Here is a 24,320-nt window from a genome sequence, read left to right as displayed (position 1 = left end):
TGATATTTTTAAATAAAGAACTAGTAAACATTTATCATAATTTTCATTTCAGTAATAGTAATTTTCTGCCTGGAGTAAATAAATACTTATAAATGAATTTAGAAAAATAAATTACATTCTACATACTCATTATAGGGAATTCAGCTAATTCCACTTCCCTTTAATTAACTTTACGGTAGCCCCATCATCATTTTTCTTTTTATTGATAAACCTGGATTGTAAAGCGATTCAAATACAACACAGCGCCCTAATTAAAATGCAGATGAGCTGCCTTTTTTGAGATTAAGAGAAATTTGTTTTGGGCTCAGATCACTCACCTCAAATGTTTGCGTTTGCTTACAAGCTTGTAAAATGTCACACCAAGTGAAGTCAGTAATTAAACCATATCATCTTGATCATCTCAAGTGAGCAGTAGGAATGTGAACATACTTATTGATATCTCTAACACTCTACTGAAAATTGAATCTCATCAGAATTTAAAGCAGGGGGTATTATTGGGGATTTTTTTTGTGTTTGTGTCCACAGCAGTAATGCAAACAAGCAAACAAGATGATCTATGAAAAATATAAAAAAGCACGCAGCAGAAAACCGTGTTCTCTGACTTTTCAAAGAAGTCACCCACATCGGCGTTTCTTTGATTCCCCATCATGCCCTGCAAGGATACCGCTGTGTTATATGGTGTAATAGTCACAGCTCCGTTTGGTTTAATTCTCTTATCAAAAGAAACATGTTAACTAAATTATATTTCACAAACCATCAATACACAATACTGTAAATTCTGCAACTTGCCTGCTCTGTATGCAAAACAAAATGCCCTTAAGACACACACAGATCTGCTTAATAAGTTATTCCACTTTTCCATTATTCCTGAAGCCAAAATACATACACAAAGTCCTCTCTTACTTTTAATCAATATAATACAGACCTAATACAAACCTAATTTCTTATCAGGAAACTCCTTCTCCCCTCTACTATATAATCTACACTGACCTAAAATCATTTCACTCTATTGGCTGAGGAAACAACCGCGTATTTAAACACACATGCTCTTTACTCAGTTATAAAAAGCAACATTCAAATAAGCAGCTTCGGACCAACTTAGAAAAATACTGTTGATGGTTTTTAAGACATCTAGCTGTCAGCCCCAGGGACACAAGGTTCATTAAACCAGCTGCAGCAAAAGTGGATTCATCCAATAAAGAGTGTGCCAATCTCATATATCTCTTACCCTTTTTTTTCATGAAGCATTTACCCGTAGGGATGTGTATCGTTAGGATTTGATCCATACTGCTCATCGATTTCTTTTAATTAGTGTGCAGAAAGAGAAAAACAAAGAAGAGAATTAACATAAATGTGAAAGGATTTACTGCTTGGCTGGTTGATCTCAGCGTCAATGTATATAAGAATTTCAATACCGAGCCCTGCTCGACACCTCCCAAAGTGTGCGTAAGGCCAACACTTTTCTTTTTTTCACACAAGCATCTTGTGATTTACCAATTTCATAAACACCGTTAAAAGGGTAGGGAAACAATTTGTGATGTCTACCAAATTACACCCACAAAGGTGTTCATCATGAGGCATTATTTATAACAATTATGTAAGAGCCTTTGACAGTGGACTGACAAAACAAACTTCTCCCAGCCTGCCCTGAAAGCCTATTCAGCCCTATGTTTTTGTGGCGTTTACACAGTAAACACAGCTCTGTTTTCATGTTTTCAGCATCAAATCAAACAAATAATCGGGCAGGGCAGTGGGAGAGGCTGCTCAATCACAGGACTGTCAGTTGGATTGATAAAGCCTCATCAGTTTCTCTCATCAGTACATCACCAATCTGCCTACAGATTCAAATAGCAATCCAAAACTAAATAATAATGCACCCCGAAGCCAAGGCTTGTTTAAAATGCAGTTTAGCGCGAGAGGGAAACATGATTACGTATATCTGGCTGGGAAACCAGGACTGGTTTAATATTTTCATTCACAAAGTATAAAATAAATGACCTTGTGTCTTTTTCCCTCCGATCAGCAGATGAGCATGTCTGGATTAAAAGTATTTTTGAGTGCAGGGATTATCAATCCAATTCTTTAGAGTGCATTTACGAAAATAACAGCGTTTTGGGTAGAAATCATCAGGAGATCATCTTCCTGGCGAGCATAAGATTTTACTCACCACGAGCATCATCATGTTTTGGCAAGAATATGTAAAAAAAAATGTCTTTTGCTGAGCTTTTTTTGATCCTTGAGGTAAAATGTGGAGCAATGTTATTAATGCAAAAAAACAAAATGTCCTGTCTGCATTAGGACTGCAGCTCGATTTTGATCATTTCCATACAGAAACGATTACCACGTTTTTGTCATGGAAAATGTTAGAAAGTTCACCAGGTGTAAAAATCCCCAGACAGTTCGAGATTGGATTCAAATGCGAGAGGACCTGAAATTGTACTTTGTCAAAATGCTACATGACAGATTCATCTTTCTCTCCCTGTGAGTTTATGTGGAGCTTACAAGTCAATACCTGCTTTATTTCTTTACACCAAATATATGAGACCAGGATTCTACGCTACTTCAACCTGCAATACCATAATAAGCCTGCTGTACTCTTATGATCTATATCCGTTTTAATGACAACTTGATTATTAAAATGAGATGATGTCACAGAGCTGAGCCCTTAAAGAGAATAAGAGAGCAGTAGATGTGAGCTCTGATCCTGTCTTTTTCTGCAGAGGTAGCACACAACTGTCGAGCCTCACCCAGGGGGGCTGATAACACGCAGCTGAAGTGCTGAAGCAAGCTCCCTGTTACACTCTCAGCATGTTTTTAACGTCGTCGGTGACAGCAGTGCACAAAACAACTCCTCCCCGATAACATCTCGGCAATAGCACTGATTCATTTTCTGACAACAGGTCAGAGCCTCCATTATTAAATTTAGATGAGTAGATGTAGCGGTAATGATGCACAGACAGCACGTTGAGACAGGAACCAATTATGTCACCAATTATGACCAACAGTTCTCGTTGCATGCTTTTTTCTGTGTACATTTTTACCAGGTTAGCATCTTAATTAACTGGCGCACATCTTAAAAAAAAAAAAACAGCAAAAAAAAAAAGGTTTGCAACAATTAATGGCACACACAAATCATCTCTTTAACTATCTCACAAAGCAGTTATGTCATCAGTGGATTGGACTCCGAAGTTAAGATCAGAGACTTAACCGGGAATACATTGCTGAAGAAGTGGGGGGAAAAGTGGAACTACAAGCCCAACGTGAGAAGAAAACACCGCAAAAATAGGGAATCGCACCTTCTTTGTTACTAGAAATGACAAAATGTATCCCTCATTACATAAAGAAAAATGTCAATTTATCCACCTACCATCTTCCTTGCTGAATTGTCCACCAGAAATTACAGCAGGATGAAAAAGAAAGAAAGAAAGAAATCTAAAACATTGTTTCAGATGTGCACCTTGTATACGTATGGATAATATTGCTTTAACACTGGAAAATATGGAATATTTATATAGAAAATATCCAAAACAATAGAAACAGTTTTACATTTACATTTTTTTACTTTTTTATGAAACCACTTATTTACCCACGAGCTATAAGCTAGACCCTCCCCATCCCCTTTGGCACAATAATCATATTAATATTAATTATTATTATATTGTAGAATTACAAGACATTTGAATAGGAATGGTCACTCACACATTCAGAGTAGTAACACAGTTTCTGTAGTCGTAACACATATTGGTACTGTATGATGTTATAACATAGTTCAAAAACATCTCTTTTTTTCATTTTTTTTCACCTTTGTTGATATGTAAATAAATTTACTGTCATCTGAAACAAAACAGAACTGTCTTTGCATGCCCTTGTTATTTACAGAATCTTTTTGTCTGCATTTGTTCTTGCTGGCTACTGTAGAGCAGAGATACTACACTCACAAGGAGAAATCAGACCGTGGACTGCATCTGCATCAGTCAGCAGAAAACATGGAGATCAAGATGGACACACAGGAAACATAATGAAGTACTGATATTTGTTGCAATACCAACAGTCCAATTATCTTAAATCGAGTCAAATTAACTAATCTATGTCTTCGCTGCAGATAACATTCCTTGTATAAAATGTCTAAAAATGACTCTTGTTTGTTCTTTGCTATGCTGAGGGCTTTTCCTCTGTGGAGGGAGCTGTCACAAGGCCAGGGCCCCATTTCTCAAAAGCATCTTAGTGAAGGCATTTCCCTTTGTTTTTGGCACATGTAAGTACAATATATTCCATTTAAAGGCAAACATTTTAACCAGAATCTTAAATAGTCAAATTAGATATTTTAGGTTTTGCAATCTTTTGCAAGTTTTGTTTACTCATCTGCACAGACATTTATGATTGGAATATTGCGTTTGCAATTTGCAATGATATACTACTATTGTAATACCTTTTAGATAAAATATGATTACCACTACTAACTTTTTTCCAAATCCAGGAAGTCTGATATTTGGGATTGGTTTTGTGAGGCCAGTTCTTACGTTAAAGCAGCAGATTGACATTTTGGCAACTTACTGATTGGCTTTCGTGCTGAGAATGAAACGAGAAGATCGATACCACTCTCATTGTCTGTTCGTTCAGTATGAACGTCTTTTGTTGTTCTGCCCATCTTTGTCTGAAAAGAGTGGAGAAGTTCAAAACGGTCTTTTCACCTGTTGCACAGGTGACCCTGGGATAAACTCTCCCAGCTTGAATCTATCAATCTGTGCCCATTGACATGAGAGATGGTGGTAATGCGGATTAATCCCATTCAAAGTACTGTCTTTGAGGAAACAGACACTTGTGTTCCGCCGACACATTGTACAGAGAAAATGTCATGACTGGGATCCAGCTGAGCCTTATATTATGCTTTGTCAAATGTCACACACTAACAATACGCTTTGAGGTCAGATTTCTGCCAATAATCCATCTGAACAAGGTTTAATGACTAAGATGTTTGAGGAAAAACATGCTCTGGTCTTGTCAATCCCTACTCTCCCTCTTTCTCGAGTCACGGACAGAGAGGTACAAAAGGTTTTGGTCCCAACTGCTTCAGGAATCATGTAGAAAATATACATTCAAACTTCTGAAGAAAACTAACTGGAAGAGTAGAAAATACTGAAATACTGGCAGGATAAAAGAAAGCAGCGAGAGACAGACGGACTGACAAAAAGAAAGCTATGTTGAGGGAAAAGATTGTAGAGCTGAATAAATGGAAAAGGATGCTTTTGTGAGAAAGTTCTTCAGAGTAACATACAGTCTGGTATGTTAACACAATGCACTTTTGTCAGAAGCATGACGGATTTCATCACCAGAGAAAAATCCAGAACCTCTCTTATATTTACAGTGTTTTCCCTTACATTGTATTTGTCTGTGTGTGCTCACTCCTATGTGTGTGTATGTGTGTGTGTGTGTGTATCAGCAAATATATATATATATATATATATATATATATATATATATATATATATATATATATATATATATATATATATATATATGTGTGTGTGCCCTTGATAGCCTCTGTTAAGTCCATACAGGCTTAAGGAGTCTTACCCCATTAATACTCATCAATGTAATGTTGCCATACATCTCAGTAACTAAGACACAGCAAAAACATACTCACACACACACACACGCACCAAACACACTCACACACATATACACACACACACACACACACACACACACACACACACACACAATCTCTAATTAGTTGATAGCCATGTTACCTTAAGGCCACTACCCAAACCTAAATGACACGCAGCTCTAGACCTTCGAGAATGATTTGTGACTTTACAGACACCAAAACATTGCAGAGTCATAGTGGCCCCTTTTTGCAGTTCTTCACGCTCCACTTGAGAGAAGCTGCACTAGGATCTCACTGCAAACATGTAAACACAAACACAGCAGACTGTCACAGCTTGATGTCTTCACTGACCAGCCCTCAACGACTCCTTTGCTTCAGGTTTTTACTCCACGTAGGGATGAATGGATTTCATCTTTCCATCCTCCCGTACTCTTCACTCATATTCACCGTGTTGTTTTTGAGCGCTCCCCTTTCACATCTGCATTTTCTTTACGCGTCATCTCTGCCTCACAGTGAGGATGAACTCTGGCTGTAGTTTCCGAGTGTCAGTCTGCTGTACCTTGGCGAAGGGGGAGAGGGGGGAGGATGGGATGGGACTGGGGGGAGACACAGATCTGTCTCTGAGATAGCTGAGCCACTGCTAGATGCCAGGGAGTCGCGGAAAGGCGAGGGCGGAGTCAAAGCAATAAGCTCCTCTTCCAACTCTCCCCTCCTCAGAGGGGAGTTGTTGAGGCAGGTGATCAGGCCACCTCGCATGGGGGAGAGAGACGGGGAGGTCTGGGCGTGAGGAGGAGGCAGGGGGTAAGGTGAATGAGGGATCGGGTGAACGAGACAGCCACTCCGGCTCCCCATGCTGGACTCGACAGGTGGGAGGGGTTGGACGTCGGCGTAGGTTGTGAGGGTCGGGGGCATCTGGACTTCACGGGGCAACAGGTACGGGTCGGCGGGGTGAGGAGATGGAGGCGTGTGTTTGTGAGTGTGCGAGTGCGTCGGAGAGGGGTACAGCATCATGCTGTTGAGCTCGCTGATGTTGGCGGTGAAGCGGTTCACCACGCAGCTGATCTGATCCATCAGTGAACTCTGGCCCGGTCCCGGGTGATTGTCCACAATGACCAAACGGCCATCACTCCCCATGACGAGAGAGCCGCTGCTGGCACGACCGCAACTGCTGCCGCTGCCGCTGCCGCCACTGCAAATGCTGCTCGGGTAGTTTGGAATACCGGTCATCATCGGGGGCTCCTCACCGACACCCGCCCCTAGCCTCTGGCTGACCGTACTGATCGGCGAGGGCGTCTGCGGCCGGTATGTGATGGAGTAGCGCTCCTCGGCTTCAGAGAGATCATACAGGGTCTTGTCTGTGCCAGAGTCGGGATGAATGGACAGTGAGGACATGGAGGGAAGGGAGGGCAGAGGGATATGTGGAGGCAGCTCCCCCCCTCCAAAGTAACGCTCCTCCGAAGTTTTAGAGAAGGGCTTGATGACCGCAGTCTGATTGTTCTCCTTCTTCTTGATGTGGAAGGACAGCCGTTGCCACAGGTGGTTGCCACGTGAGCCGCTGCGCTCTGTCTGCGCCCAAGACACAGATTTACCGTTGGAGCTGGAGAGCCGGGAGGAAGTGGAAGGAAAAGAGAGAAAAGAAAGAGGGGGTTGTTTATAAAGCATGGAGGTGGATTCACCACCTTCAGTTAATTTGTAGTTTATTGATTTTTTTAAGGGCTTTGTTTAAACAAACTACATGTCCGATTAGAGCTCATATGAGAAGGTTCATACACGTTTATTCTATTTTCTTCAGTTTAGATGCAGCAAAAAGTGAATTTTTTTAGTTGAATCAATGTGTATTAACGTTTTGTTTAGGTCCGGGCGTTAGTTTAACAGCAGCATGTCTAAATGACAAAAGGAGCATTGAACATTTCTTTTTTCTGGCAACTGAATGTGGGTATTATAGGCATACTCAACAGAATTTACTTTCTTTCAAATAAAATATACAGTGTTTTTTCTTTGATATTCTAGTCAGAGGACTTGTTTTTGTGTCACATCATATGACATCCCAAAAATAGATGTGGAATTCCTTACTAGTCAGTTATTGTATTGTCATTAGGAACTTGTAGTTTTTAAATTTTATTTTAATACTTTTCCCAATAAATGTAAATTTAGTGTGTTGTTCATTATTAATTCAGGTTTATCTTGATCGAAAATGTAAGAGCACCTGTTAGTAATTAATTCGTATTATGAGTGAAAAAACTGTTAAAATTAAATTTGGATAAAGGTAAAAAATCTTCACTGCAATAAAACCAATCAAGACAAAAACATTACATCGACTGTGGCTGCTCTATATTAGTCGTTATTTATTATCCTACGTGAACAATGACATTTAATAGATACAAACATATTTAATTGGGGCCTTGACTCAACCAAAGATCAATTGGACAACAAAAGGCCTTCAGAGTAATTCCATTACAGTTAATTTCTCGTTCTATTTTTTCCACACAATATGTTCTTCATTTGTCTTTGTCAGGTTCTCTCTTCCTCTCTCTGTTTCTCCCTCTATCTTACAATTTCCTCCACTTTCCTCTGCTTCACATCAGTCACAGCACTGTCCCCTGCCTCCCCCCACTTTTCTTCCTCTCATCCTTTTGTCAGGTTAATTAGTGTGATTAATCTACAGTGGAACTTCTGATTAAACCTCACACAACCGTGGCTGGGGGTGAAAAGAACTCAAATCACCCTGGGGACACACACACACATACATGCATACATCGACTCTGTGATATACACACACACACACACACACACACACATCCATATGCTGCACATCGACCTTCACCTACACAGTGCTGTAATCTACTCATTTGATCTCATAGGAAGAGCCTCTGACGGCTTTAGAGCACATGTTGCGCCTACTTAAGGAGTGCTTTACTGATCGTATCATACATACATCATATCCACTTCTGAAGCTGATTTTAATGTCTTCATTAGCGCAAACATTTGGTTCAAACATCAGTCAAATATTTCTTCTTTTAATACTTTTTAATATTTCTTCTTTTCCCCTCCTGGTCTGCTGGTTTCATGTCTGTCTGCTCAGACGACACAATGACAGCATCTCAAAGGCAACAGCTTCCAGCCCTGAACTGAAGAGATAGACAGCCCTGCCAATTACCACCACCCACAGGGGGAGATAGGACCAAAAGAGATGGAGAGGGAAAGAGAGGAATAAAAGGATCCAAGATGGAAGCACTCCTGACATTTCTCTTAAGAGCGTGATTGAAATCTTGCTTGCCGAACGGGGTGAGCTGGAGTAACGTGCTGACAAACGAAAATATGTTCTTGTCTTTTTCCTCCCTTTTCATTCTGGGCAAGTGGCTGTGCGTCACTCCTTTTGTGTCCTTTGATCGGTTCCCTGTCACAGTAGATGGCTTGTGGATGGCCTTAAGCTGGGTGTGAAAGCTATTATGTCTCTCCTGTCCACACTATCCCTTTAGCCTTTTCTTCCCTTTCTTTACAATCACTCCTGCTTTCCACCTCTCTGTCCATTCCCTCCACCCTCTTACTGTATTCAGATTTCGCTCTCTATTTTTTTCCTTACCCCCCTTCCTCAGTTCACTTCTCTCTTTCTTTGCTGTGTCTCCATTAGGCAATTGTCTGCAGTTCATGTTAGGGTCAGAGGAACAGTCAAGCAGACTCAGGGGAGTTCAGAGAATCAATCTCTCAGAGAGCTCGAACACACACACACACACACACACACACACACACACACACACACACACACCATAAATGGTCTCAGAGTGGGGCCATTACAGAAATGGTGCCTTGGACTGTAACTGAGAAGGAACCTGGCATTAACCTGGCCAATGAGCCTCTTGGGTACACACAGACACACACACACACACACACACACACACACACACACACACGTACCTGAGTGTCTCTCCAGTAGAGCCTCTGCGTTTCCACAGGTTAACCAGACTAGAAGAACGGCTGGCGGCTGAGGATGATTTGCCGTCGCCTACATGCATGCGCACCACTGTGCTAGTGGTGAAGGCACTGCGCACATTACGCTCTGGTTTGGCTAGAATAATGTATACCTGTCATGAAATAAAACATGATATATGTTAGTTATTATTGTCAAACAGTTCTTCAGAAAAGAACAACACTCAATTGAATACTGCACAGAAAAAGTAAATACCTACATCACTGCATTTGTTTTGGAAATAATTTGTGTACACAAAACCTGTCCTTTAATCAATGTTCATTTTAGAGTTATGAAGGCTGTCATGACTCACCTTATTAATGTAAAACTCTGATAAAAGACAATTCTCAAAAGAAGCAGCAGCTATTTGTTTCTATTGATTGCAATTCTGCTGTTTAAGCACAAACTTTCTCTTTAAAGCTCCACAGGAATATCTAGCTATTGTAGAAGTGTGAGAAACCATCATATATGACAGTATTCTAAAGTAGCCTTTTCACTTCAGTGCAAGTATTTGGTGAAAATTTAATTTAAATTTTCAAATCATGTATTCAAAAATGGAGTTAAGTTGAACACACTTTCAACAACATGGTGTTCACTGGGTATGCTGGGTATGAAACAAACACTTTGGGGTGCCTTATCATCAAATTGAAGTATTCACACACCAAACCAAATTGTAGCGTACGACATGCACAACATGAGGCTGAATGTATGCAGTGAAGAAAAAGTTCTTCTTTCTTTGTTCTGGGAGGAGGACATAAACAACTGTTCTTATAAAAAGAATACAAATTGACTTAAAGTTGCTATGAAGAACGGGAGAAGGAGAGCTCAGTGCTCGGCAGCAGCGGCTCCTCCTCTAGCAAGGAGCAAAGCTTTACCTCACTGCTCCAAAATGAAAGTTCCTCGTAGTAACTTTAAATACTCAACGTGTCATGACATAAGAAAACAGCTGTAAAATGAATATATATATATATAAATATAAAATCATTGAATATTTATTGAAAGATGTTTATTGTGGTATTAGCTTCAACCTTACCTTGGGTACGAACATGCAGCACAGCGCCACAGTGGCACTGAGGCTGACACTGAAGCACATGGTGATAATTTTGTAGTTGGAGCCAAAGTAGATGGGTACGAAGGCCAGCCAGATAATACAGGTGGTGTACATGGTAAAAGCAATGTACTTAGCCTCATTGAAATTAGCTGGGACGTTGCGAGTCTTTGAGAAACAGAGAGAGAGAAAGTCAGAGACAAAGTCTAAGCAAATTTTCCAACATTTCTTTATTGTTTTTTTAAATCTTTCTGTAGATTTTGCCTTGTATTGGGACAAAACCAAAATAGACACTGCTACACACTACTAACCCACTGCCTTTCCATTACAGTCATAAATCTGATGCTGACCTCACCATTATGTGTAAGTGAATTGTCTTGTTTTTCTCTGCTGCTGCTGTGTTCATCAACAACGCTTTTGTCTCGATTTAGCATTCTACTCTCACACTTTGCAGAAAATGGATGGCTGCAGGCCACCGATAATCAAACACTGACTTTATAATGTGTTTGGTTCAATAGAATTTAATTTACTGTTGTCGGAAGCGGTAGATCACCAAACACAAACAGTAGGTCAATCATTCCTGTACGTCTGAGTGACTTTTCACATAAATAGCAGCTTGAAGTAAGGCATGCACAGACAGATGTAGTTAGTGCACATGTTCCTACAAATAAAAACATTCGCCTCCAACAATGTGTGACCTTGGGGCTGTCGCTTTGAAGAACTAACCGATGCTTCTGTGACTTTGTCATTTAAATCATTCAGTCAATACTGTATCACAGAAAAAAAAATGCCATTTGATTTTGAAGTAATAATGTACAATAGTTACAAACACTTCAGCTTGTACCTTGAAGGCATAGAAGGTGCAGCTGAGGATGAGCAGGCCATTGTATCCCAATGGAGCAACCACGCCCAGGTTAGTGGTGTTGCAAATGAGGTTGACCTGGCGGATGCTGGGGTAGTCATGGATCACCTGTAGAGACAGAAAATGAAACGGGCAATAATAAAAAAGCTCAATAAAGCATTTGCTACAGGCACCATTTATTTCTTCTAGAAAACGGTGAATTTCTGTCTCTTATTTGTCTGTTAACCTAGAGCTGCTCGATTATGGCAAACAACATAATCACTATTAATTTTGTCAATATTGAGATAATGAATATCTAACACAATAACTCATTGAATTTAGAAACATCATAATTTTTTTTTACTTTTTATTTAGATTGTCTTTTAACAGTGGATTTAGTTTGACCCTCTGATATTATGTATATGTATATACATTTAAATAAAAATGTCAAATATATAACAACAAATAAGATCAACTATGTCGTAATATTAGTGCTCTCGTTCTTCAATATAATATAAAATATGATATAATATAATAACAATAATACAAAATAAAATCAATAGATAAATAATTAGATCAAATACGGTGTAGTTCACCACCACAACCTACTGAGAACTCCTCAACATATATCTAACATCTTGATAAACCATATTCAGTATATTCCTGTCAGTAACTCAGCACAAACGTGTGAAAGCGCACTGCTGTAGAGAAAATGTATAAAACAAGACAAAACGAGAGCATCATTACATAACGGAACGCGGTATAATAAACTTTTTATCTCAATAAACTTATTTTTCAAAATCATTGGAAGACAAAATCGAAATTTAAAAAAAATGTATTAATCACCAAGCTCTATGTTAACCTGTTCTTTATTCTTTTAACGAGCCACTCTCCCACTCACAATGTAAAACACACACACACACACACACACACACACACACACACACACACAGCTTACCTTAGGTGGCTCCATGAGGAAGAGAGCCACGATGATGCCCAGCTGCAGCAGTATGAGGAGGAAGGCAATGATGAGCTGAGCGCAGGCAGACATGAAGCGAGGTTTCTTTGTACAGATCTTCTTCTTGCTGCCTGCCAGGATCCGAGCGATGCGGTTTGTCTAGGGTCAGATGGCAAACACTATCAGGACCTTTTAATAAAATATATACAGACCATTACTGTATGTATATTCTAGGCCATCTGCTTAATGCATTTCTAAACTGCCGTCACTGTCTTTATGCAGACATAAGAAACACTTCAAAAGTATTGCACACAGGAGTTACAATCTAGTGCGATAAGCTCAAGGTAATTTCTTAAGGGAAGGCTATTCCAGTTCAATGCCATTGTTGAATCCTACCTCCCTGTTCTCTCAGCCCTCATTCCCAAAACCCCACGAGACAAGGGGAGGAAAGACCTGTGCCAAGCTTCTGATGTTATGGCATCCATATCCCCTTGTTCCAACCATTAAGGACTGGAAAGTATAACAATCTGCAGTATCAGGGGAGTATGGCCTAGTTTTATTTCCCTGTTTCTTCCTGATTAGGTCCACAGTTCTGTTCCCTCCCGCAGATGTGGCTATTCCCTACACACCATTGATTCGCGTAGATCTAGTGACAGAGGTATTCCAAGTCTTTGGCCGTAACTCTGTAGCTCCACACCTTTCACGACTGCTGCACCCCACATCACATACTTATATTATCATTATTTCACGAATCCTTAACTCAATCCTTACCTTGGTGACAAGCGCAGAGTAGCTCATGGCAGGTGACAGGCCTATTCCCAGTCGTTGGAGGTAGCAGTGGATGACATGGGGTTTGGTTATGAGGCTGAAGGTACACAGGTACCCCAGGCAGATCCCTGCCAGTATTATGTAGCACAGCTCCCTACTGGAAGATTTCACTACTGGGGTATCGCGGAACCTGAACACATTCAAACAAACAATTATGTGCAGAAAGTGAAGACAACCCATATATGCAATAATTTAAACACACACTCAGGAAAGCTGTGATTAAGAAAATTGTATAAATCACAAATTAGGTATGTATAGTGTTTATCTCTGTCTAGTCTAGCACTGTTTGCATTGTTCTTCTCAGTTTGAGTATTTTCTGAGACAAAGGAGAGATGCATTACCTGATGAAGACTGCAGTGACAAAGAATGTGAACATTAGACCGAGGCAGGCAAAGACCACAGCAGCAATGGGTTCAGGGTCTCCCCACCGCAGGTACTCCACTGGGATTGGGTCACAGCCTGGGGATAGAAGTATGTGGAGATGTGGTTCATGAAACAAAATGAATCAAAGACTTCCAGTTTATGTGTGTGAAGCCCGGTGACTAGATACTATAAAGTGAGACTGCCTTTTGCCAAACATTCAACTCCATATTTATCTTTATTCTTTACCTTCTATGTCTTTCATTTTCTTTACGTGACTCTTATAACCTTTGACATCAAGCTTTGGCGCACATCTGACGCAGGTTGAGCGTCGGTGTGCAACGCTTGTTCTGGTGACGACAACCTGCACAGGTTAGGAATCGAGGCACGCATGTTGGACTCACTAGGGTCCAGATTGCAAAGTCTCAACAATGAACTGACTGACCAGCACTGCCTGCAGTAAAAGCCTGTCTTGTTGTGAAACTCACTAGTAACTAGTGAACATGTGTGTGTGTGTGTGTGTGTGTGTGTGTGTGTGTGTGTGTGTGTGTGTGTGTGTGGTTGTGTGTACATTTGACTAAACTGAATGAGTATTTATTAATCATCAATCTGTAATCCATCCATTATCAAAATGAGGATTTAACTTTTTTTCTCACATCTCTCTTTCTAAGTGCCCTGTCGTTTACATCAGACTGCATGCCTTTTTACTTTGCAATGCATATTTCTCTATTGTCCACACCTTCTTCCATACCCCTCCATTTGTGTCTCTATTTCTTCCTCTACCCCTGTCATTCAATCTTTGTATCCGTTTCCTGTGCCTCTCTATTTCTTACATAATGCCTAATCCATCTCTCTGTCTCTCTCTTTTCCCCTTAATATATCCCTTATCTCTATTCATCCTCATCCCTCCCACATTTCTCCCTAATGCTCTCCCTCCTTCCATCTCTGTCTTTCATTAATTAAAGGGACAGTTCTAATTCTGAACCGTCTTAACGCTTGCTGAAATATCTGGCTGGTTGGTCGAGACATATTGTAGCAGCAGGGATGAAGACTCTTTCTAAAACTTTCTGTCCCTATACACATGTTCACTTTAATGTTCACATACTCTCTCCTCCCTGTCTCTCTCACAGACACACACAAACACACACACATGCATGTACATGCACCTATTCTTACAGTATTGCAAATGGCAGAGAGAGGAAGAGTCATTAAAAAAGTCTTAAGTAATCTAATGACTTAAGTCTTTAACACGGTCAATAAAGTTGATCAAATCAGTGAAGTGGTTAGGTCTAGGGGCATAAACAGCAGCCTAATGGCTGGGGAGCCAAGGGGACAGAAACAGAAAATAAGTCACCTGCAGGCTTATATCCCTGTAAAGCCATTTCAGTAAAACTGGATAAATATTGAGACACAACACGCTCAACTCACAATCAAACCTGTAAGACTGAGTGCTGGATCCTTAATGTAGATGATAAAAAAGGCGAGTCTAGGAAAGCCTTCCAATTTCACTTTTTAATATTGTCACACGGATACTTCTGCATGTATTCTGCCCATTTCACAATCAACATACAAAGGTGGGGTTAATTATACATGACAGCAACCAGCACAACAAATACATCCCAACGGGGATTTGTGGCCTATAAATATACCCATGTAATTTGTATTAAGTTGGGAAAACAAAACAAGAATTCAAAACCAGCATCTGTAAACATTAGTGCTCTATTTGTATCCATGATGAAAAATCATCGGTGACTCAGCACTTTAGTAGTCAGAACCACAACATAAGTGAACTACACTACATGGGTATTTCACTTTCATTTTATTGTTTCCTATGAAGTAAATATAACTTTTGTTTTCTTTTTTGAGTATTCTACATCACGTGACTCTGTGCTAGTAAACGTGGTGGCAGCCCCGTACTTGTGCTGGTTTGCTCATTGAAATTGCCAGAATACATGCTGATGAGGGACGTTTTGCCCAAAATGTCCGTGTGGCAATATTAAGGTTGAACTGCTGTCATAGTTACAACTGGATAAAATGTAAATCATACTTTTAAAAAGTACGAGGAATTGAACATCATGCAGTGTGTGTAAAACAGAATAATCTGTCTAATAATCTTATTTAAAGACAGAACATCAACCATACATCAATAAGTTCAAATGGAGCAGCTTCACAACAAAATAACAGATCAGAACCTCTTTTTTCATTTTAGGAATTACTTCTATGTAAATGTAACTGTTAAATATCGTGGAGGCAGTTTTTTTTGTACTACTTAAGCATAGCCCCACCTTAAGAGACAAGGACTACAGCTACTGTCCTGCCTAACAATGAGGGATAAGGACCACCCACCCTTGACAATGTAAGGAGGGCGGAAACTAAGGCCCTTGCTGAGAATTTAGCTCCGATTAATCCTGCCCACATAAATCTAGATGTTGGGGCCGAAAATCCGAGATCAGTGTTTTTCCCTCATGAGTTTTCTCATAGCAGTTAAAAAGCATTAGATACGTCGGCTTTCTAATACTTAATTAGTTCACGGAACCTGTAGGAAATCGTGTTGCGTTTGACCCTAAGCCAAACTAGTGCATTGTGGGAGGGGGACCATTTGGAGGGTTCAGTCAATATAAAGTTTTGAGGCAAACTCCTTCAAACACTCAGACTCAAACTGTGGAACTTTACCGATCAGTGGAGAGGCTAAAATCCCAAAGCTAATCCTCCCTTTTCCTGCTCCTCTCACTCTCCCTGGCTGCTGCTTCTGTCACAGCCTCTATTTATCTCCATCGCTCTCGCTCTCTTTCTGACTCACTCATTCCTTCTCTTTATGTTTCTAAGTTACTTTTCTCCCTCTCTTTTCTTTCTAGTTTTTGCTCGATTGCTATCGCACAAACTCTCTTATTGCATTTTTCTATGATTTCCACACCCACTGTACCTCTGTCCCTGCCAGATGAGACCTTGCTCTATCTCCTCTATTCCCTCTGGCTCTTTATCTCTCCCTCTCTTCATCTTTCTCACTCTCTCTTTTGGCCTGAGGGAGAGAGATCAAAATGTCTGCTGGAGGAACAGGGCAAGCAGTTTGTTTACACCTCATTATTACTGTTCCATATAGCCCCACTAGGGAACACGCAGCACTTATTGTTGATGAAATGAGACTCATACACATACTCACACACATGGACATGCGCAGGCAAACACACACAAAGTGATACACTGGTAACCCCAATCACTCTTTTTTTCACTGTCTACCTCATCTTTGTCATTTTCTCACCCGTTCGCTGCCTGTTTTAGTTTAAGGATGCTTCTCTCTCTCTCTGGCAGTGAAGCTCAATCTGAATTTTCAGCAGGGCTCGATTCATGTTTTAATCATTGAGCTTGGTGAGGAGCTAGAAAGCGGTATAATGAGCAGCTGAAAGCATAACAAGGCAATATTCAACCGCTTCGAATGCAATGGAGGGGAAATACATTTTCATTGCAACTGAAGTGCATTTGCATCGAAAGCTGCTCTTGATGCAGAATAATTAAAACATTGGTGACCATGTTGGTAACAAATTAAAAGGGATGAGAGAGAGGGAGGGGAGGGGAGGGGAGAGGAGGCAAGGGTGAAATGGAGAAATCGTCTCTCAGTTTCTCTGTAAATGGTGCAGGAGTTACTGTATAATATTATGCTGTAACGATATGCTGTATCAGGGAAAACACAACTATCTCATTCTACTAAACATCCTTTATCCTATGAACCTACACACAAAAATGCACGAACATATCATTGTTCAGTTTCCTTCAAATAGCATCACTAGTGCATTGATATTCTACAATTTTCCTCAAGGAGCATGGGCAAATACTGTAGAGTTATTCAACTATTTTCTTGGTAAACTGGAAATTTCTATACGTTATACTGTACATAAACATGGCGACACATACATTCATACATACACATACTGACCTGTGAGGTCAAAAGTAGGCCAGGAGCCCAGTTCACAGGCTCGGCAGGTGTACTCGTCGAACACAAACTCATTTTCTTTGCAGGGAGTGCACGTCCAGCAGCAGCTCACCTCACCTTTACGGATCACCTGGAAGGGACGGAATGCCAAATGTCAGTCTTTGTGTAGTACATGCATGCACCTCATGTGCACCAGGCACTGTATTACGTGGAGCCTTTTATTCCACTAATAACCAGAATGGCGATGCCTCGTGCACCCATCTCACTCACTGGCCTAAGATACATTTGTATTAATTTAAAATGGGGAGCAAAAAATAGTTAGTCTATTCCACATGTGAAAATGTGTCATGTACGGTAAACACTGGATTCACAATATTGCCTGTACTGACCTCTATAACATTTACTAAACACCAAGTGAAAAACCTCCCCATGTAACCAGATATGTATTTGTATGAATCCTCTTACCTTAATTTGTCCTTTATCACAGGGTTCACTGCAGACTGACTTGATCACAGCTTCTTTGCTAGGCCAGATTTCATCATCATCCATCCTCAAGCCTCTGTTGTCCCAGCTGCCTACATTAATGTAGTCGTAGTAGTCCTTCCCCATCTTTTTGAAGTTCATTATTTCATACCTGTGGTATATAGTATACATCCAACATATTAACACCCACATAGTCGTGTCATACGACCATTTAACTCAAAAGAAAGTTATCCGTGACAGCTTTGTTGAGTTACAGTGCATACCTGCCAGGTGAGTCTCCGTTAGCATCGAATAAGATTCCCTCCCCTGACACGCCTGTGAAGTTGGTTTTCATCAAGAAATCCAGCAGTGTAGCACCATCTATAGGTCGCATGGCATCACACAGGCCCTTAAAATACATGAACAATCCTGTCATATCCAACAGAAATGTCCTGACCCACAGCTTAACAAACTGTTTCATGTACTTTGGAAATGGTGGTTTATGGCCACCCAAGTTAAAATTGAATGCAACGAACAGTAAAAATATTCCTTTACTGTCATTAAGCTGAGTATTAACTCTATTGTATTCAAAACATGATTACTGTACAGTTAGTTAGACTAACATAAAGATAAACTTAAAGCACTCAAAACACCAGCAGGGATGCTCCAATTTCATGAAAATTTAAACGTGCAGTGCGGCAGGTATTGTTTTCTATCCCATGACTTTCCATGGCCAATCACTGTAATATTTATACACACAGCGTACAGTGGCAAGTCCAATCATCTCATGACAAGTTAGAATTCAACCCGTGTGTCTGAAATGTTTCATTCCAGTTTACATATCTGCGGGTGACATCTGAAGTCATACCCACAAAGTTACAACTAACATGAGCTGAAATCTGAAAAAGTTAAGCTGCACTGATGTATTTACTTCTGCGTTAGCTAAACTTGTTTCAGTTTCATACCTTTCAATTCAAATTAGCACATACTGTTTATATAGTTTATGCAATCATCCAGGTTCCCATCTTGCACGTTCCCGGTGAGGTGTATGTCGTGTGACGATAAGTCAAAACAGGCCACCATGGAAACAAGGTCAAGTGTAATATGGCAGCAATACCCAGCTGGTAACGTCCTTTTGTCCCAACATTTCCCCTCTCTACCCCTTCATCTCTTTGTACTAGCATGTCCCTCCATTCATCCATAAGAGCGCTACCTACCTGATAGCCTGGGCAGAGTGCACGTTGCATGTTATGCAAGCCATATGCCATCGAGTAGATGGCATTAATGACAAACCCCATCTTAGTGTCCTGTGCATACTGCTGCCGAAGCGACTCTCGCTCTGCAGAGGCGGGTGGTTAGTGTCGGGAGGGGGAGGGAGAATTGGGTTGGTGAGGAAGGATGGAAAGAGAAAGGCAGGTATATCAGAGAAACTCTTAATTTCCCTTCTAGTTTTATGAAAAACAGTGTGCTTTTTTTCCCCTGACATCAAAGACCACTCTCTTTCCTCTCATTTCTTCTCATCGACCACTTCCCACCTCTACATCTCATTTCTGTCTGCCTCTTTCTGCGTCCCGTTCATTTGTATTTCATGTCCCATTTCATTAGAATACATGAGACATGACTCCCTTTGATGCAGCTCCCACACACAGTTTTGCCTTTGAATGGAGGGATTGAAACAGAAAGAGAAAGACAGGAGGGGGGGTGACGAATACAAAGAAATAAAGGGAGGGTGCACTCACAGCCACAAGGGATATCTCCAGATGAACCTGTGTGTATCCATACGGTGTGTGTCTGTGTTTTTTCAGACAGTCTGTTTGTATGTCATTTGCATTAATAGTGGCCATTATGAAAGCCTGTCAATAAAAATGCAGATTGTTACTGTAGCCTGTTATGCTGAACCAAAACAATGCAGCCTCTCTCTGTCTCTGCACCCCAGATGGTCCTGTTCAAAACAGAAGTCCAGTACAGCTGTAACTCGGAAACCCTGTGTTGTATTTGTCTTACAGGTGTTCAAGAAATACATTTCAGGTCTTGTCCCATTGGTATGTTTATTTGTGTCTGTACTCACTGCTACAGGTGCGGTTGTATTTGAGGCTCTCCTGCGGGTGACCTTTAAGTCGACAGTGGAAACGATGCTGCCAGAACTCTGGAAACCAGGGGTTCCTGAGGTTGTTTTCAGGGCGAAGTTTAAGGTAGTACTCGTCAAACCACTTCACATCAGCCGACTGGAGCTTGATGGTAATACCACCCGCCGCTTCCCTAACATAGCCATCTGTTACATCATACCGGTCCGCCCATCCATCACTGCACACACAGAAAAACAAGGAAAAGCAAAAAGGTTTAGCAAACACCATCAATGCATCTGTGAGAATGAAAATACCTGCTCCACTGTTTCACAATCAAAACAAAATGTACACCGTTTCCTCTGAATATGTGGTGGAATCATTTGATCATTCCCAAATATGTATGCTGATTATGCTGCACAAGCCATTTAGAGAACTTTATTGGACACAATTTTTGGGGGATTGAGGTACAACTAAATTGAGGTACACAAATTACCTTTGTGGTTTTTGGTCCTACAATCATAATTGAAGGTTGAAATAACGGGTTTGTCCTGCTAGAATAAGCCTCCCAGTAGCTAACTCTTACACCTTATCTGGACTCCATTACGGTTTTCAGAGTCTGTGTTTCTATGAGAGAGCCTCCGATATCTAAAAAGAACCCTCTTGCAGGTGTGCTGTCTGTGGGCCTTTTATAGGGCCATCCCCTATAGGATTTTATCCCGGTAGTTGAAATAATCAGCCTGATTAACTGAGCGTATACTGTACATGAAAATTATAATGTGCCAAGATGCAAAGATGAGTGGGTCAGCCTCTAGAGCCCATTAGAGTGCTAAGCTTTCTTTACAGAGCGGAATTGTGTGGTTTTACCCATCTTGTGGGGACATAAATCTGTTTAAACAGTCACATTGGGAAGACCTGCCTTCCTTTTTGGAAACTAAATGGGGACAAAATGCAAGTCCCCATAACGTAAATCATTACATTTTAGGGTGAAGACTTGGTTAAAGGTTATGGTAAGGGTTAGGATTAGGCTGGTAGAGGTTATGGTTAAGTTAAGTCTCCAGAAAATGTATGTAAGTCAATGTAATGTCCCCAAAGTGTGTGTGTGTGTGTGTGTGTGTGTGTGTGTGTGTGTGTGTGTGTGTGTGTGTGTGTGTGTGTGTGTGTGTGTGTGTGTGTGTGTGCATGCAGTGAACAGCTGACATGCCTTTTATTGGATGAAATTACATTTTGGGGTTGAGAGATGAAGCACGAGGGCAACAATATGTCACCATAACAAATAAACACACTCACACACAAGCACAGATGAAGACATTTACTTGGCGATGGCTCCAGTTTCCTTTGAGAAAGGGACAAATGAAGAGAATGAGCAACGGAAACACACGGAAGACGAGCGAGAGACGAGAAGCCGAAATAACAAATCAGGAAGGAAAAAAATAAATAAAGAAATGAAAGAAGGTACAAACAGAATGATTAGCAGAGAGCACATGTGGGAGGGAGCTCTTACATCATTATGGGCAATGTCCAAAACTCATCATATCGCTGACAAATAGGCATAAACATTACACACAGACACACACACACACAGACACACACGCACAAACACCAGCCGGGTGCTGAGATGAACTAGGTCAAATGGAGTATTTTGGCTGCAGCTCAGCAGCCGTGCCCCGTCAGACACCAGCAAGACGAATATAACTTCCTCACAATACACACACTGACAAACTGTGGAGCGATATATCGCTGTAGTTTGCATTTTTTTGGGGGGGGGTGGGGGGGAGATTTGGGTTTACTGCTCCTCAAGGAAGCACAGATGGCACAGAGTGTTTGTGTGTGTGTGTGTGTGTGTGTGTGTGTGTGTGTATGAGGGAGAGATAGAGAGAAGAAGGGAAAGAGAGGGGCGTCGATGTGAATGACAAATCTTCTCTCCTCCTTTCACAACTACTGCCAACATGGCCTCAAGCAGGACAATGATCCCCGGTTCTTCCAGTGGTAATGCTTATTTCTTCCTTTCTTCCTTCCTTTCTTCCCCTCCGTGCCTCCAGAGGACAAAACTCATTTTCTCCTACAGCAGGCCTTCCAGCCTCATTCTGATTGGAGAATCAAATTGTTTGTGTGAGTGTGTGCGTGTGTGTAAACTGCCTTCTCCGCCTGCCCTCCGTCTTTTTGTATTTCTTTTCTGTCGTTCTTCATGTCACCCTCTGCTTATAAGCACTGGTCATGAATCACGATGGAAGCATTTCTAGATGGTCATCAATTACATGATAGATCACGCCTGTAACCATCCAAATAAATGTGTGCAAGTAATGTGTGTGTGTGGGTATATGGTGTCATATTTCTATGGCGGGAAAGGTTTGGGGGGTGAGCAGCGGTTCTGTTGCCAATGCTTGTTTGGCTTGTCATAGATGAAATGGAAAAGGCTACTATAGTGGACACAAACTTAATAAGAAGTGTGTATAATTATTTATTTTGGTTACAAGATCTTGCATGAATTTTTTTTAAAACAAAGCCTTAACAAACCACTTATGGTTTGGAACCGCTGACATCCTGTTAATTGTCCCAAAGATAAATCTGAGGGGATAATTAAAAGGCAAACAAAAAATTTGCTTCACAAAATTGTAATAATTCTTTTTAGACATTCCTCTCATAAACATATTTACTTTTTCCCATGGTCTAGTGACAAAAAAGTAAACAAAAATTACAATATCGTAATAGAGAACCGCAATACATAAAAATCGCAGTACACATTGAGTCGGCATCCAAGTATCGTGATAGTATTGAATTGGGAACTAAACATACCGTCCCAGCCCTACTGTTCAAACCATTGGCCGTTTTTGGGTCTGGTGGCATGCAGAGGAGGCTGTCCCACAACGTATTATCAATGCACTGAGTGTGATTTCTTCTTTTTTGCCCTCTCATGCAGTTTTCTTGGCCATCTGTCTCTTTCGCCCTCTCTCATTAACACCTTCAGCTTTCCCTTGAGCCCCTTTGCTCTGTTTTTCCACCATCCTCTTCTTCCCCATCCTCCCACTTTGTCACATTCCATTGCATCTGTCTGCCAAAATGTCCTCTTCTGTTTTTTAATGTTTTTCTTATTTTCTTTCTTAAGTACACAACACATACACCTATGAAAAGCCATATGTCATTTCGACATGTCAAAATGTCATTTTGCGGAGCTAAAATGTTAATTCATGTTATAACGATTTTGACGTGTTTCAAATATATTTTCATATGTAGAAATTACATTTACTTTCCTAGTCAAAACTGATTTACAGATATCTTAAATTGAATTATACATATCAGTAATTCCTTTGTCACTAATAAGAATAATGATTACAGATATCTACAATAGAATTTCTACATGTTGAAAAATGAATGGTAAACGTAATTTCCCATTTCAGATATCAACAGTTGCTTTTCAGACTTTTCAGTCCAACAAATCAAACCATTTCGGATATGTTGGCGTCATCATTAAAGAACAAAAAAGCCATTGGTTGACTTTTAAATAGGCTATTTCTACCTTATTCATTTTGGATATACCTCACTGAAGATATCTAATAAAATGTTTTGACTTGTGGAAATTCCATTTTTGATATCTACCGTAAAGTCAAATTTATTTATATTAATTTATTATATCTTTAATGTCATAACAGTTTTAGATATCTCAAATGAGCATTGCCACTAGTCAGTAATTAACATTTTGACTCGTGATAATTGAGTTGCAGATATCCTTAATTAGAATTGCAACTAGAAGAAATTCCATTATGGATATGTGGACATGGAATTATAACACGTCAAAATTGTTGATATCTATAATTAATATGTGACTAGTGAAAAATAAATTGTAGATATCTTTAATTGTTTTAATTAAAATTGCTACAATTCAGAATTACATTATAAATATGTTGGCTTGGCACTTGCTACACATAGCGAATGCTATATGTTTGTTTAACAGTTAATATGTATTCATATTTACATTATTTGTCAGCTGAATGAGTCTGGCATACTGTGTAAAAGATTATTGTTTTTGTTTCAGTCATAGTTGAGGGTAGCAGCACTGTAGCCATCATAGCAAAGTCTCTAATATCAACTGGTAATCAAACACATGACTAACGTTAACAAATGTACCATCAACACTGCAAGCCAAAGCATTGATTCCTGAGCACAACATACGTTAGCTACTCGTCATTTATATATGAATCCCCAAATACATTTGTGAATCCCTCTGTGGGCATTCAGTAATATTCAGATTGATCCGAC

General features: G+C 40.3%; 1 protein-coding gene across 2 annotated transcripts in view; it reads right to left on the bottom strand.

The window, feature by feature from the left end:
- Positions 1-323: 323 nt before the first annotated feature.
- grm5b (glutamate receptor, metabotropic 5b) overlaps positions 324-24,320 on the bottom strand; it is a 64,949-nt gene continuing 40,952 nt past the window's right edge. For both annotated transcript variants that reach the window (XM_068709507.1, XM_068709499.1), the window contains exons 7-18: positions 20,069-20,304; positions 19,218-19,339; positions 18,285-18,409; positions 18,004-18,172; positions 17,542-17,668; positions 13,592-13,709; positions 13,194-13,380; positions 12,423-12,581; positions 11,468-11,593; positions 10,609-10,791; positions 9,524-9,690; positions 324-7,205 (exon numbers count right to left, since the gene is read on the bottom strand). In XM_068709507.1, the coding sequence (XP_068565608.1) occupies positions 6,116-7,205; positions 9,524-9,690; positions 10,609-10,791; positions 11,468-11,593; positions 12,423-12,581; positions 13,194-13,380; positions 13,592-13,709; positions 17,542-17,668; positions 18,004-18,172; positions 18,285-18,409; positions 19,218-19,339; positions 20,069-20,304 (2,809 nt within the window). In that variant the 3' untranslated portion in view covers positions 324-6,115. The remainder of the gene's footprint in view (positions 7,206-9,523; positions 9,691-10,608; positions 10,792-11,467; positions 11,594-12,422; positions 12,582-13,193; positions 13,381-13,591; positions 13,710-17,541; positions 17,669-18,003; positions 18,173-18,284; positions 18,410-19,217; positions 19,340-20,068; positions 20,305-24,320) is intronic.

Source organism: Cebidichthys violaceus, unplaced genomic scaffold (assembly GCF_023349555.1).
Source record: "Cebidichthys violaceus isolate CVI_PGR_0920_01 unplaced genomic scaffold, fCebVio1.0.p SCAF_1, whole genome shotgun sequence".
NCBI lineage: Eukaryota > Metazoa > Chordata > Actinopteri > Perciformes > Stichaeidae > Cebidichthys > Cebidichthys violaceus.
The sequence above is the reverse complement of the archived record's forward strand: the minus strand, read 5'-3'. Positions and strand labels throughout refer to the sequence as shown.